This window comes from Setaria viridis, chromosome 5 (assembly GCF_005286985.2).
Source record: "Setaria viridis chromosome 5, Setaria_viridis_v4.0, whole genome shotgun sequence".
NCBI classification, from domain to species: domain Eukaryota; kingdom Viridiplantae; phylum Streptophyta; class Magnoliopsida; order Poales; family Poaceae; genus Setaria; species Setaria viridis.
In genome coordinates, this window is record NC_048267.2 from 29,545,744 (window position 1) to 29,559,494 (window position 13,751).

At 50.1% G+C, this 13,751-nt stretch overlaps 1 protein-coding gene across 1 annotated transcript; it reads left to right on the plus strand.

Annotated features, from left to right (window-relative positions):
- Positions 1 to 9,662: 9,662 nt before the first annotated feature.
- On the plus strand, positions 9,663 to 12,460 carry LOC117855543 (uncharacterized). Its single transcript, XM_034737924.2, has 3 exons — positions 9,663 to 10,482; positions 11,328 to 11,471; positions 11,672 to 12,460. The coding sequence occupies exons 1-3, from the start codon at positions 9,953 to 9,955 to the stop codon at positions 12,063 to 12,065; spliced, it is 1,068 nt and encodes a 355-aa protein (XP_034593815.1). The 5' UTR covers positions 9,663 to 9,952; the 3' UTR covers positions 12,066 to 12,460.
- Positions 12,461 to 13,751: the final 1,291 nt, after the last annotated feature.

A 13,751-nucleotide genomic window follows, 5' to 3' on the forward strand; every position in this document is an offset into this window, starting at 1 on the left:
ATTACTGTCGGTAATGGTCACACCCTTCCTGTCATATGCCGTGGCAACTCCACCCTTACCACCCCCACCTCTCACTTTCGTCTTAATAATGTCCTTGTTGTTCCTTCTCTAATTCGTAATCTGATTTTTGTTCGTCAATTTACTAAGGACAATAACTGCACCATAGAGTTTGACGATTTTGGTTTTTCTATTAAGGATTTTCCGACTAGACGCGTGATTCTTCGCTGCAATAGCGCCAGACATCTTTACACCATGCCTCCAGCAGACAACTTTGCAACGCCCCACGCTAGCCTCGCCATCTCCTCCAGTTTGTGGCATCTCCGTCTTGGTCATCTTGGTCCTGTCACCATCGCCACACTTAGATAAACTTTCATCCATTGCTTGTAATAAAGATAGTAATACTCTATGTCATTCATGTCAGTTAGGGAAACATGTGCGGTTACCTTTGTCACATTTTAGCTCTCGCAGTTCTGCTCCTTTTGAGTTAGTTCACTGTGATGTTTGGACTTCTCCCATAGCTAGCATCTCTGGTTATTGCTACTACCTAGTCATTTTGGACGACTTCTCGCATTTTTGTTGGACATTTCCTCTAGTTCATAAGTCTAAAATCACCTCACACATCACTGATTTCTGCGCCCATGCTCACATGCAGTTTAGTCTTCCTGTTCGAAGCGTCCAAGGTGACAATGGGACTGAGTTCATCAATAACACTCTCACATCCCTTTTGACTTCTCGGGGTAACCACTTGCGCCTCTTGTGTCCCTACACTTCTCCCCAAAATGGGAAAGCCGAGCGTGTCCTACACACCCTTAATAACGTGACTTGCACATTGCTCATTCACGCCTCCATGGCCGCCCCATACTGGGCCGAGGCGCTCGCCACCGCCACCTATCTTTTGAACCGGCGCTCCTGTTCTGCCGTTCAGAATGACATCCCCTACCACCTCCTCTACTCCTAGCCTCCCGAGTACTCTCACTTGCATGTCTTTGGTTGTATTTGCTACCCCAACCTCTCAGCCATGGCACGCCACAAGCTTGCTGCTCGCTCCGCAGCCTGTGTCTTCCTCGGTTATCCCTCCTCTCACAAGGGGTACCATTTCCTTGACTTGTCCACTCATTGAGTCATCATATCTCATCATGTTGTCTTCGACAAGTCCGTCTTTCCCTTCTCCTCCCATCCTACTCACCCATTGATGAGGATATAAACACCAACGATACATCCACACCTACACAAGTACGAGTTTCTGGTCCTATTACTCGCGCCGGTGCTCGTCAACTTAATCATCAAGTAAGTTCACTCTTGAGTTCCTATCCATCCTATTTAGGCTATGGAGACACATGCACTCTTGTTTTGGTTAGGAACCAGGGAGAAGACCGAAAGGGAAAAGTACTCGCGCAGGCTGGATTCGGACTCCAGGACAGCACCAACTTGTGATGGTCACCACGGTCGCATACGGACTCAGATTGGAGCATTCAAGTACTTCAAAGATTTGTTATGAAGTCTATTTTCATATGGATCTAAAATCAAGTCCATATCTGGTCTGAGGCGGTCGCAATGACCAATTTACTATCAAGAGGTTTTCTGATGCTGCGTCACTTTAATTTGGCCCAATAGGCCGTGTATCAAGTCGGGTTCAATAGGGACACATCTTAGGGTTGGAGCACGACCCCAACACCTTGGTGGTTGTCCTCCCATCTTCATATACCCCTTAGACGCCACCAAGAATGGTTGGGTTTTGTTTAGATAAAGTTTAGCTCTCGCTACTTGCTTGTAAGCGCGCGTGCTGGATCAGCTGCCCGTCTTCCTGTCTTCGGAACCCCACCTTATTGAGATTGAGTTCGAAACCTTCATCTTCACCTAATAAGTTTAGCACTTGTTATACTTCTTCTTGCTAGTTCTTCGATTGCTTGCAGGACGAGTGCCCTAGTGGCCGGGTGACGCGCTCCACAAGATCGCGGCAGCCATTGTAGGTGATGTATCGGTTGCTAAGGCGCAGCTTGGAAGGCTGTAGTCGGGCCGTGAACGTCATCTCCATCGACCAATCGAGTTATCTCACACCTCTCATTGAAAGATCAGGAATCAACCCTAGCGGGTTCATATCACCCATCGCAGCTCGACTTCCTTTTGTCGAGCCCCTCCGATATTCCTGCTTCCACCTCGGTTGCTCCGTCGTCAGACGTTGAGCAGCTGCGGCCCTCACCAGTTGTTTTGTAAGAACTTACTAACGATGACCCCGTCATCCTGTTACATGAGCCGACCATGTACCCTGCTCCGTCTGCGGGCGGGTCGCCACTCTCCACCGCCCTCCTGACTGCTCCGACCGCGACCGCAGTGCTTCCGATCGCGACCGCGGCGCGCGCGGGCGCGCCCCCGACTGCTCCGACCATGACTGCACCACACGCGGGTACAGCCTCGACCGCGATCGCGGCGCTCTCGACTGCTCCGACCGCAACCGCGTCACGTGTGGGTGCAGCCTCGATCGTATCGTCTGCACCGGCGCGCGCTCCGATCGGTCGGGCGAGCGCCCCGACCGCACCGGCGAGCGCTCCGATCGGTCGGGCGAGCACCCCGACCGCACCGGCGAGCGCTTCGATCAGTCGAGCGAGCGCCCCGACCGTACCGGCGAGCGCTCCGATCAGTCGGGTGAGTGCCCCGACCACACTAGGGAGTGCTCCGACCGGTTGGGCGAGTGCCCGACTGCACTGGGGAGCGCTCTGACTGGTTGGGCGAGCGCCCACGGTCCCTCCTCCCCTCACCCCCCGTGCTCATGGCGCCCGCAGCCCTAGCGCCTCCTGCGCCCTCCTCGTCGCCACCTACCCCTCCGCATCCTGTCACTTAGTCTGTGACTAGGGCAATCCAGTGGGTCCACTACCAGGGCATGACAACATCGACTTCTTCTCTGCCCTCTCCGATTCCGGCGAACTATCGCAGTGCTTTGGCTGACGCCAACTGGCGTGCCGCCATGGTCAACGAGTTCCAGGCCCTCATCAACAATGACACTTGGCGCCTCATCCCGCGGTCACCCGGTGCCAATGTCGTGTCAAGCAAGTGGATCTTCTGGCATAAGTTCCATGCCGATGGATCCCTCGCTCGGCACAAGGCGCACTGGGTGGTTCGTGGCTTCTTGCAGCATCACGGCATCGACTACGATGAGACCTTTAGTCCGGTTGTCAAACCGGTGGCAATACGAACTGTCTTGAGCATCACCACTTCTCGCGCCTAGCTGATCCACTAGCTGGACGTGTAGAATGCATTTCTTCATGGACACCTCATGGAGATTGTCTACTGCTAGCAGCCTCCCGGCTTCGTCAACCCCATCGCCCCCGATCATGTCTGTCTCCTGCAAAAGTCCTTGTATGGACTGAAGCAGGCCCCGAGGGCGTAGTACCAGCGGTTCGCCTCCTTCCTTCGATAGCTCAACTTCATCGCCTCCACCTCCGACACCTCCTCATCATCAACGACATCATCCTCACCGTCTCGTCCTCGACTCTTCTTCGACACATCATGGGGCGTCTTCATTCCGAGTTCGCCATGACGGCTCTTAGCGACCTACACCACTTCCTCAGCATCTTCGTCACGCGCTCCTCCCAGGGGTTGTTCCTGTCTCAGTGACAGTACATCCTGGATCTTGTTCAACGTGCTGGCATGGTTGAGTGTCACTCTACAGCGACTCCCATTGATACTCATGCCAAGCTTTTAGCACACGACGGTGCCAAGCTCTAGGATGGATCTGAGTATCGGAGTCTTGCTGGGGCTCTTCAGTACCTCACTCTGACTCGACCTGACCTGGCGTATGTGGTTCAGCAGGTGTGCATCTTCATGCATGACCCGCGTGAGCCCCACATGGCCCTGATCAAGCGCATCCTGCGCTATGTGAAGGGCACGCTCTCCTCCGGGCTTCACATCAGCACCGGCCCTGTTGAGTCTCTGACTGACTACTTCGACGCCGATTGGGTTGGCTGCCCGGACTTTAGACACTCCGCCTCCAGTTTCTGCATCTACCTCGGCGACAATCTCGTGTCTTGGTCCTCCAAGTGTCAGACCACGGTATCTCGTTCCAGTGCTGAGGCGTAGTACCGGGCTGTGGCTCATGCTGTGGCTGAATGTTGCTGGCTGTGTCAACTTCTTCAGGAGCTTCATGTCCCGCTTGCTTCGGCCACTGTTGTCTACTATGACAACGTGAATTCTGTCTATATGACAGCCAACCCGGTGTATCATCGGCGCACGAAGCACATCGAGATTGATATTCACTTCGTTTGTGAGAAGGTGGCCTTGGGTGAGGTCCGGGTCCTCCATGTGCCGTCCTCTCACCAGTTCGCGGATATCATGATGAAGGGCCTGCCAACTCCTTTGTTTACTGAGTTTAGGTCCAGTCTGTCTGTTCATGATCCTCCCGTTTCAACTGCGGGCGGGTATTAGGAAGTATATGTGTATATTATGATGTATTTATCCTTTCCTTGTACACTTGATGTATTCCTTGTACTCCAAGTCATATTGGCCATATATATAGAGGTCACCACCTCATTATGGTGTGTGGTGTTTCCCATCTACTTCTCTACAATCTCCATCTCAACACTTCTTATATGGACCTCCCTCTACCATATCCTTCAACACCACTAAATAGGAGGAAGAACAATGGCATCCGCAAGAGGGAGAGGTCGTGGGAGGAGGGGAAGAGGAGGTGATGCTCCTATTCCCACCATCACTTGGCCAGGTTCTTTTGGCCCAACGGAGTATGAGGAACCCCTCGACGACTTCCCTTTGTATGATAGGACTAACTATGCCCCTTCAAACTGCCTTAGGCCTTATGACGACCACCATGATGCGTGGCCAATGGTGGCTTGCGTCGTGCAGTTGTTTGATGGCTACGGTGATGGAAGCTGACGTTTCTTTCGATGCCCGTATGGCTTGGTGAGTCATGTTATTACTTCCTTACTTTTGCTAAGCTTTTCATGCTACAAACTAACATCATGTTCAGTCTTATCTTGATGAAGGAAACTACCGCTATGCGAAGTGGGTCGATCCTCCACTTCCTGAGCCAATCCAAGAATACATCCACTACCTCAAGTGCAAGATCTTTGACATGTAGGGTGGAGGATCTTCAATCCGAAGTTGATGCAAATCCTTGGGCGGTTAACATCGCAGGTGACTTGATTTGTACCGATCCATGATGCAAGTGCCCCTACCACCACAACAAGGATCGCCTACCGTCATTGCCTTCCTCTGGGGGTGCTGGATACTATGAGGATGGGCCCTCCCAGCTCTCGCAAAGCCAGTTCTACTAGAAAGTAGAGATGGCTCTATCCTCGACTATTTCAATTACCCAAGGCATGTTAGGTTTAGCAACGGCACATGTTTGACACTGCAATCTATAATTAATTGTTTAGTCTAGACTCATTGTTGTTCATATGTTGTGCACGGATTTCGTTTTTATATGTTGTAATTTCGCTGGAAACAACTATGTATTTAATGGCGGGAGTTAATTCAATTTCAATTATTTCCTCGAAGCGCTCTATCTCTCTCAAATTTGGAAGTTTCATATTGCAAACCAATAGTGACATATTCGAATATTTAGTGCTTTCAATCTAACTTTATATTTTTTTAACTCAAAGAAAAAATTACACAAAATCAAAATAATAAAAAAAATTACTCAAACTGTATCACACGGCTATAGCCGTTTCAAGTGGCTATAGGTGCCTCCAGCTCCTGCCGCTGGCGCAATGGTGGGAGGGGGGACTTATCGCCGTTTCAATTGGCGGTAACTGATTTTAATTTTTTTTCTAACCTATCACCGTTTCATCGGGCTGTATAGGTCTAAATCTGCTAATTTTTTGCTCGGGTATTTTATTTCTGCAAATTCGTAAAAGAAAAAAATAAAAAAATAAAAAAACTCTCAATATGGATATGTCTAGGTTTGCAAGTGTTGTGCTTGGGCTGGACATTGGGGCTGCGTTCTAATGGACCATAATGTGTGGGCCTCGAAAAAAACAATTGTGTGGGAGTTTTCTGGACACCGTGCCGTGCGTCACGATTATAATGTTTTTAATATCGAATGGAAAACAAAAAAAAGCAAAGAAATCACGTATACGTCTACAAAGCACGACAACAATGGCGCTATCAATCGTTATCGTTGAACACCGGCGCGTACTAGAGGTTAGGTATGCTTTTCCACGTACCCCCTCTGGTACGGCGTACGCGGAGCCGGAGTCCGGAGATGGATGGAGGAGACGAGTCATCACTAGCATCCATATCGGTCAAGTTAAAGTTGTTACAAAATTATGGGTCAAGCTAATAAAAAGTGCAGCTAGCTTCTCTGCTTCTGTTAACAACTTAACGCTCGTACGGCCCGGCCTAATGTTATTATATGACTTGCTGACCACGCTCGTCATCATGCTATTTGGGTCCCGATCGATTATATTGAACCGGAGGAAAAAAGGTCGCTAAAAAACTACTGTAAAAAGGAATCCAGCGCAGAGCACTCGTGCAACCGACGGGGTCATCGGACCACATCCACATACCACATGCATGCATCTGACCAGGGAAGGGCGGAAGGCATTGAACCAGGCCCCGGATTTAGCAGCTCAGCTCGGTGCGCGCACGGGCGCACATATTCACCCGCCGCGATCACCTCCCTTTCGGAGCGAATTGTGGCCGGCGACGTGACAGCAATTTCGAAGGTTGTACGCCGTCCTTGTCGCAGCCCCAGCCCCACACTGCCGCTGGCGGAGCCGACAGGCCGTGGACAGATCGGGGACACGCATCGAAATCGCAGAGAATAAGAGAATTAGCGCACGCGCACGAGCACGCACGCACGCGCGGGATCGGTATCCCGACGGGACCGCCCGCCGCCGGGGCTCCGAGCGGTGTCACCTGGCGCGGCGAGCGCCACGCACAAGATCCTCGCGCGCAGCAGTAGCAGCAGCACATCGGCATCGCCCAGGTGGCCAGGTCCCGCCTGCCGACGCCGCCCCCGCACCATTGCCACCGCCCCGCATGCGCAAAAGAGCCCTGGCACGCCCCGGAAATGTAACAGGGCGCGAGCCGTCCGCATCCGGCATCGCCAAATCTCTCCGCGCATCCAACCCGTACGCCCGATCCCACCACCGCACCACGAATCCCACCTCCTCCTATCGCGGCGGCGCGCGCCCGTTCACACCGCCCGCCCCGCGCGTCGATCTCTCTCGCAGCGATTCCGATCCTCCCGTGAGCCAGCCGCCGAGCGGGGCGGGGCGCCGCGCGGCGTTGCGTTGCGTGGGCGGACGGGCAATCGCGCACACGTGAGAGCTGGGGGATCGGAAGGGGGACCCCGTAGCCCGCGCCGTAAAGGTTGACCGGCGCGCGAGGCCAGTGAGGCTGACGGCTCGGGCCCCGTGGCCGTCCTGACTCCTGCAGCGCGCGTACGCGACGGGGACAGCCCGTGTGCCCAGGGCCGCGCCCGCCCCCCTGTATTGTACTGTACCGTGCGGGTACCGGCCGGGCGGGCGCCACCACCACCACCTTCTCGCACGCGCCGAGCGCCGTGGACGGACGTGGTGTGACGCGACACCAGCTAGCTCGCTATTGCCTGCGCCGGGGACCGGCCGGCCGGGCCGGGCGTCGCGTGACCTGTGAGGAGCCGTGGCCGCTCCTCCACCTCCGTACGTGGCCCGCGCCGGCTGGCCGGCCGCTCCTGTGACGATCTTTAAAAGCGGTTGCTTGTTTTGGTTGCCTTCGGCGAGATCTTTCCGTATCCTTTTCCCGGATTTCGATCCAAAAGGGTGTTTTCACTTTGCATCAACACAGTTTTGGTGCGTTCTACATCATCACCAGAAAGAAACAAATATAATCTATCTGCACTGGCCGAGATTTGAAAGTTACAGCAATTGTGTGCACATCGGCGCAATACATTTGTCTGGCTAGCTGGTGTGACAAAAAAATGTTTGGCAGCCGTTCGTATGTATAGAGCACGTGACGATAGGGCTGTGTGTGATTGTGCTACCTATACATGCTCCAACTAGTGATCAAGTGTACACAGTTACGTGCGTATGTGATCATCAACGGAATTATTTAGCGCGGTGTACTCGTATTGCACGTGCGTAGCAAAAGAAAGAAAGAGCTCTACTGTACCGTGCAAATCCATTTAAAACTACTAGCAAAAATTCTTAGCGTGCATGTTCGCAAAGTTGAACAAGTATACGGTAGGAAACCAACTGGAGATATGTGTAGAGCAGTCCACTGGCACTAGTAAACTTGACATTTTTAATTTGGACACGAAGAGCATTGGCTAAAAAAAATCAAGTTTACTTGACCGGAGGAGGTACAATAAATTAGGCCCAAGTATTAAGAAGAAACAAAAAGAAGTAGTATTTGTTCAGCAAATTCCACCGGAGCTTATATTGGAGATGCATTTTCAAATTATCAAATTAAGCTTTTGAGTCGGTTGATCGGTGCGTACAATTGCTAACTTAATTAAATTTGATCCAGTTGCTAACCAACACAATTTAAATTGAAAAAATTGCAGCATGGTTCTATTCCTCATTTAAGATAATAAGCCATACATGAGCATGGCTGGTGGAAGCATAAATGAATTTTCTACCGTTAGTGTTGAACTAATCGGCGGTGTCTAGTTACGGGACATGATGATGAGCATGGTTCAGTTCCACATTTAGGATGGATTTTGAATACCTGATTCCTTATAGATAGTTAGGGCTTTAGGGACCGGATCGGACAGGGCGCTAGCTCGTCGTCGCTGGCGGCATATGGAGCCATTTGGTCAGGAGGTTGGACTGGACTGGTGGTTGACGATGAAAGGGCGTCGACACGCCAGTTTGAGTCAGTAGCTGATGTCCATCTCACTTGTTTTTACGCTATGATCAAAGTCAACTTACACGGTGCCACGAGTGAGAATCTATGGCCTCTGCTTCCATACCGCCACACATGAAGCTAGCTTGCGCCTTGATCGACCAACACATGTGACGTTCATTTTCTACAGGAAGCTCGGAAATTCTAGCTTACTGCATGCGTGCTAGCTAGGGAACCTACAGGGAATATAATGGGAACACGATCAAGCTTGGGGTTCAATATTCTCTTCAATGATGCACATGTTTGACTGACGATGGTTTTTTTTCTAACAAGTATACGACGGCACCGCAATTTCTCTGTGGCAAATAATGAACGCTGTTTACTTTAATTGGACACAAATAACGTATTGTATTGTCCAGCATGTCCTCAAAGTGACTTTAAGGTCCGTGTTTGGTTGGTGATTGGTGAGGCAAAACTAAGGAGAGAGAGTCTGATCTATTTCGTTCATCACTCCGATCCATCCAAGAGTAGCAGGTTAGCAGTTAGCTATATAGTCAAGGAGTCACTTGTGCAAGTAATGATCAAAGATTAAAACTTTGACTGAACGCATTCTAGGACAATGCAACATTGGACCCAATACATAAGCACGTTCATTAAGCGTAAGACGAAACACATCAGGCCAGTACCCAGCACAGCAGCACCATGTACACAGTACGTCGCACTTCCAATTCGCCCGAAAATGACCACCAGTGAGCCGGCCGGTAATAACAAGTAACAGTCGTTCAACGTCTAACTCCAAGAACGGACGGAGCCTCAAGAATCATATATGGTACGGCTACCTGTTTACGCTGACACTGGTCTTAAGTACAGCGATCACACTAGATGATCACATGCAAGAAAGAATCTTAAGCACGCCGATTTATTTGTTTCATAAGTTAAGCAATACGTCATTGGCATTATGAATTGACGGGCTGCATTATATATTCCGCTCCAAAAAAAGTCGTATCTTGCTCCTATCCTTCGCACGCTTTTTGCACCCGAAAAAAAAAACAATCAAAAGGGAGAGCTGGGGAGCCTGAGACCTGCTGAAAAGCTCAAACCCTCCTCGCTTCCACGCCTCTCCTCCCCTTTCCACACTTAGCTCCCAGCAGCAGACTCCCACTCACTCCCCATGTCTTCTGGAGGAGGAGGCGGCGGCGGAGGAGGAGATCACCATGGCGTCTACCACCAGCACGGCCACGGCGGCCACCTCGCCCGCGCCGATGGCGCCGAGTACGTGTTCGGCAACAGCGACATGGAGAGCTTCTTCTTCAACCAGCCGGCGTCGGGGGGCGTCGGTGGAGGTAGCAGAGCCGGCGCCGACGAGCTCATGCCGCCGTACACCAACATCACGGACTACCTGCAGGGGTTCCTGGACCCGTCCGGGCTGGCGCGGCACCTCGACGCGCCGTGCCCGGCGGAGGATGGCCAGGTCAAGCACGAGCTGTCTCTCGATGTGATGAGCCACGACAGCCAGGGCACCAGCGGCGCGGCCGGAGAAGGGGCGGCGGCGCTGCTCACGCCCAACTCCTCGGTGTCTCTCTCGTCCAGCGAACGGGAGGGGGAGGGCCAGCCTCGTCGGTGCAAGAAGAAGGCGGAGGATGAGGTGGCTGCGGAGGGGGATGAGAAAGATCAGGAAGATGGGGAGAATTCCACGAAAGCGTACGTTCTCATTACTTTGATGCCACTGATTTCTGTGTTCATCTCGAATTCTTGCTTGATCTGCATCTCTCTTCAATCAAGGTTCAGGAGTGCGCTGCTTCTTCTTGGTGCATGTTAGATCTGATGCTACTGTTGTTTGCTTAAACGAACAAAACTTTTCCTGTGTTTATGTATCTATCTACGACATGGTGTGAACATTAGGGTTTGTTGCGATTTCCTTCTTTAGGGTTCTTCGACCATGCATCAAGATTTCAGATCCGGCCAGCTCCAGATTTTGCAGTACTAGCTCGCCATGCTTTCCCTCTTCTTTATCTTTCCTTTCCGTCGTTCCTTTTTGGTGCCGTTTCCAGTATGACTTTCTAGATCATTTGGTACTGTCCAATTCAATAGGCGGCGACGTACTCTCCAGAAGAGATCTTTCTTTGAATTAAACAATTGCTGCGTGCTGCAGCTTCAATTTTTGACCAAGTAGCTTCAGCTCTGAAGATGAAATCAAAGATTTCTTTTTCCCCTTTTATAAAAGATTTTGGGATTATAAATGATATGCCCCGGAAGCACCTAAAGCTGCCATAGATCCAGAGTATCTTCTGCCAAAAAACAACTAATAATCTGGATATGACATGATAGTGCTCGATCCCAATTCCCAACAGCTCGCTAGCTAATCTATAGCTAATAACTCGCTACTCGTCACCATAGATCTACAGCACACGTTCGACTAATTAGCGCTAATAGCCCGTGACATGAAATATATATCTATCTACTTCATCTAGCTATAGCTAGCTAGCACTAATTCATATCAAATCACTGGATTCGCGTTCATGATTTTCCTTGTGATATCACTACAGGAACAAACCCAAGAAGAAAGCCGAGAAGAGGCAGAGGCAGCCCCGCGTCGCCTTCCTCACCAAGAGCGAGGTGGATCACCTTGAGGACGGCTACCGGTGGCGCAAATACGGCCAGAAGGCGGTTAAGAACAGCCCTTACCCAAGGTTTGTACACTTTCACGCAGTTTCACTTGTCCACCCCCCCCCCCCCCCCCCCCCCCCCCACATCCACTATAATTGCATGCTAATTAAGCTATCGCATATATGCTACGAGCAAGTAACCAAGGTAGAAGGTACCCAATGCATTGTGCTTTGTACCTTAGTCTCCTCTCTCATGTACGTGTAAATTCTCCGGCTAAACGCAGGAGCTACTACCGGTGCACGACGCCCAAGTGCGGCGTGAAGAAGCGCGTGGAGCGGTCGTACCAGGACCCGTCGACGGTGATCACGACGTACGAGGGGCAGCACACGCACCACAGCCCCGCCAGCCTCCGCGCCGGCGGCGCCCACCTCTTCATGTCCGGCGCGCACGGTCTGCCGCCGCACCTTATGCCGTCCGCCGGCGGCTTCCGCCCGGACCTGATGAGCATGATGCACCCCATCCACACGGGCGCGAACCCTAACATGTTCCTGCCAAGCATGCCGCCGCCGCAGATGCCAACGCCGTCGCCTCCTCCCCCTCCTCTTCAGCAGCACCATTTCTCTGACTACGCCCTCTTGCAAGACCTTTTCCCGTCCACAATGCCCAACAACCCATGACTAACTGCTACACACACAATTAGCTAGCCTAGATCGACATGAGATGCTTTTGAAATACTCGATCGAGTTTGCGCCAAATGTGATCATCACCTGACCCTATTATTGGGCTTGGTCTTGCACGGTGAGGGTGTTCTTATTATTGATTAATCTGATGCAAGCTTTCATCGATCTTAAACTTTTGCTTGCATTTCTTCCTCTTCCATTTGTCAACTTCTCCCTCGCTTAGATTGGAGTGCTAGCTAGATGGAAGTACTCTATAAATATCACTACTAGAACGGCAACATAATTTATGTGTACACCTTTAGACTTCTTGTACATGTACTAGTGTATATCATGTGTTCCTCATTGACTCGTTGTTGAGAAATTTAAAGAGGAGTACTATTTCATTTTCTCTAGTTCCCATGTGAAACTCAAGAAGATGCCATCTCCACTTCTGCTTGTGTTTTCCTGGGTGATTGGATGGATGCCGTGTGCAGGCGTGCCACTTCTTTTGTCCATGTGTAAAACAGGAGCTCTGATACTGTTAGTGCATACATAAGAGTTCCGTTTGCTTTGCTGTGTGTTGATTCATTTTAACTGAAATGGTTTCTTTTGGGAGTACATAGCTAGCCACGCAGCAAATTCGTTCATGGATCTTTAATTTGTTTTGGTGGTTTGATCATAGTATGGCGTGTGGGTCTCAGAGTCCATGTGATATTTATCGATGCTAGCTGTGACCTTGCTCATACATGGGGCTGTGAATCATTTTATTGATTTTCTTTGGTACATGTAGACATTATTGAGATGGGAATGAGTACTGATGGATGTGTCCTGTCTCCACTTCACCAACAGTGTTGTGGCATTGCTGTGAATTTTATCATACAGGCTAGCTGTTAATTATGATGTTTTACTCAATGAAGTATCTAGTTTGTGTTTTGCCCCTATACTAATTTATGATGCCCTAAATCCTATTTTTGCATATTCAAGCACAGGAGAACAGGTCTGATTCGAAAGCCCTAGTCAGTTGGTACATGCTGCACTTTCATTCCTCTAGTCAAACTAGCATAGTTTATACTTTTCCTCCAGTAGAATAAAAGTAGATTCAAACATGCATATGCATGTAGTTTTCTTTTCAAAAAAATGTTATTCAGATAAGTTATACATCTCTTTTAGCAATATTCTACATATATTCATTTATTGCAAATGATGTCTGATCTTGACCGCTCTCTAGTAGACGTATCATAAGTTTTATTTTGAAGTCCTGAACAAAGTTGATGGCTATATATAGATTAAAATCCTATATATGTGCGCAGGCAGGCGTACCTTTTGAATTGTGTTGATGGGGGGTTGAATTGCTATCTTGGAGTACCCACATGCATGCATGGAATGTTAATTTACGGCACACAGTTTCTTCTTTAAGTCGAGATATATCTTGTTTCTCTCTAGATCTCTTTGCCATGGTAAAAGTTGCACCTTTGTTTCAGCTTTCCTCTTTGGTCTAGCTGAATTCCCTAGTTTTTGGTATTGTCAAGACTCAAAACTCAAGTGCCATGTCCTTGATTCCCTCTGCCGTCATTTTTGACCAAACCATCCCCACCTCTCTATACTTAAAGACACGCCTGAAAGCTAGGGCATAAATTATCTACTCCCTGCCTGTATGCATCCTATTGACCAGGTGCTGAAAGAGTGCAATTGTAGGTTAGTAAG

Coding starts and splice junctions, on each gene's coding strand:
- LOC117855543 (XM_034737924.2), top strand. CDS start 9,953: ATGTCTTCTGGAGGAGGAGGCGGCGGCGGAGGAGGAGATCACCATGGC. Junction 10,483..11,327: donor GGGGAGAATTCCACGAAAGC/GTACGTTCTCAT, acceptor ATATCACTACAG/GAACAAACCCAAGAAGAAAG. Junction 11,472..11,671: donor AAGAACAGCCCTTACCCAAG/GTTTGTACACTT, acceptor GGCTAAACGCAG/GAGCTACTACCGGTGCACGA.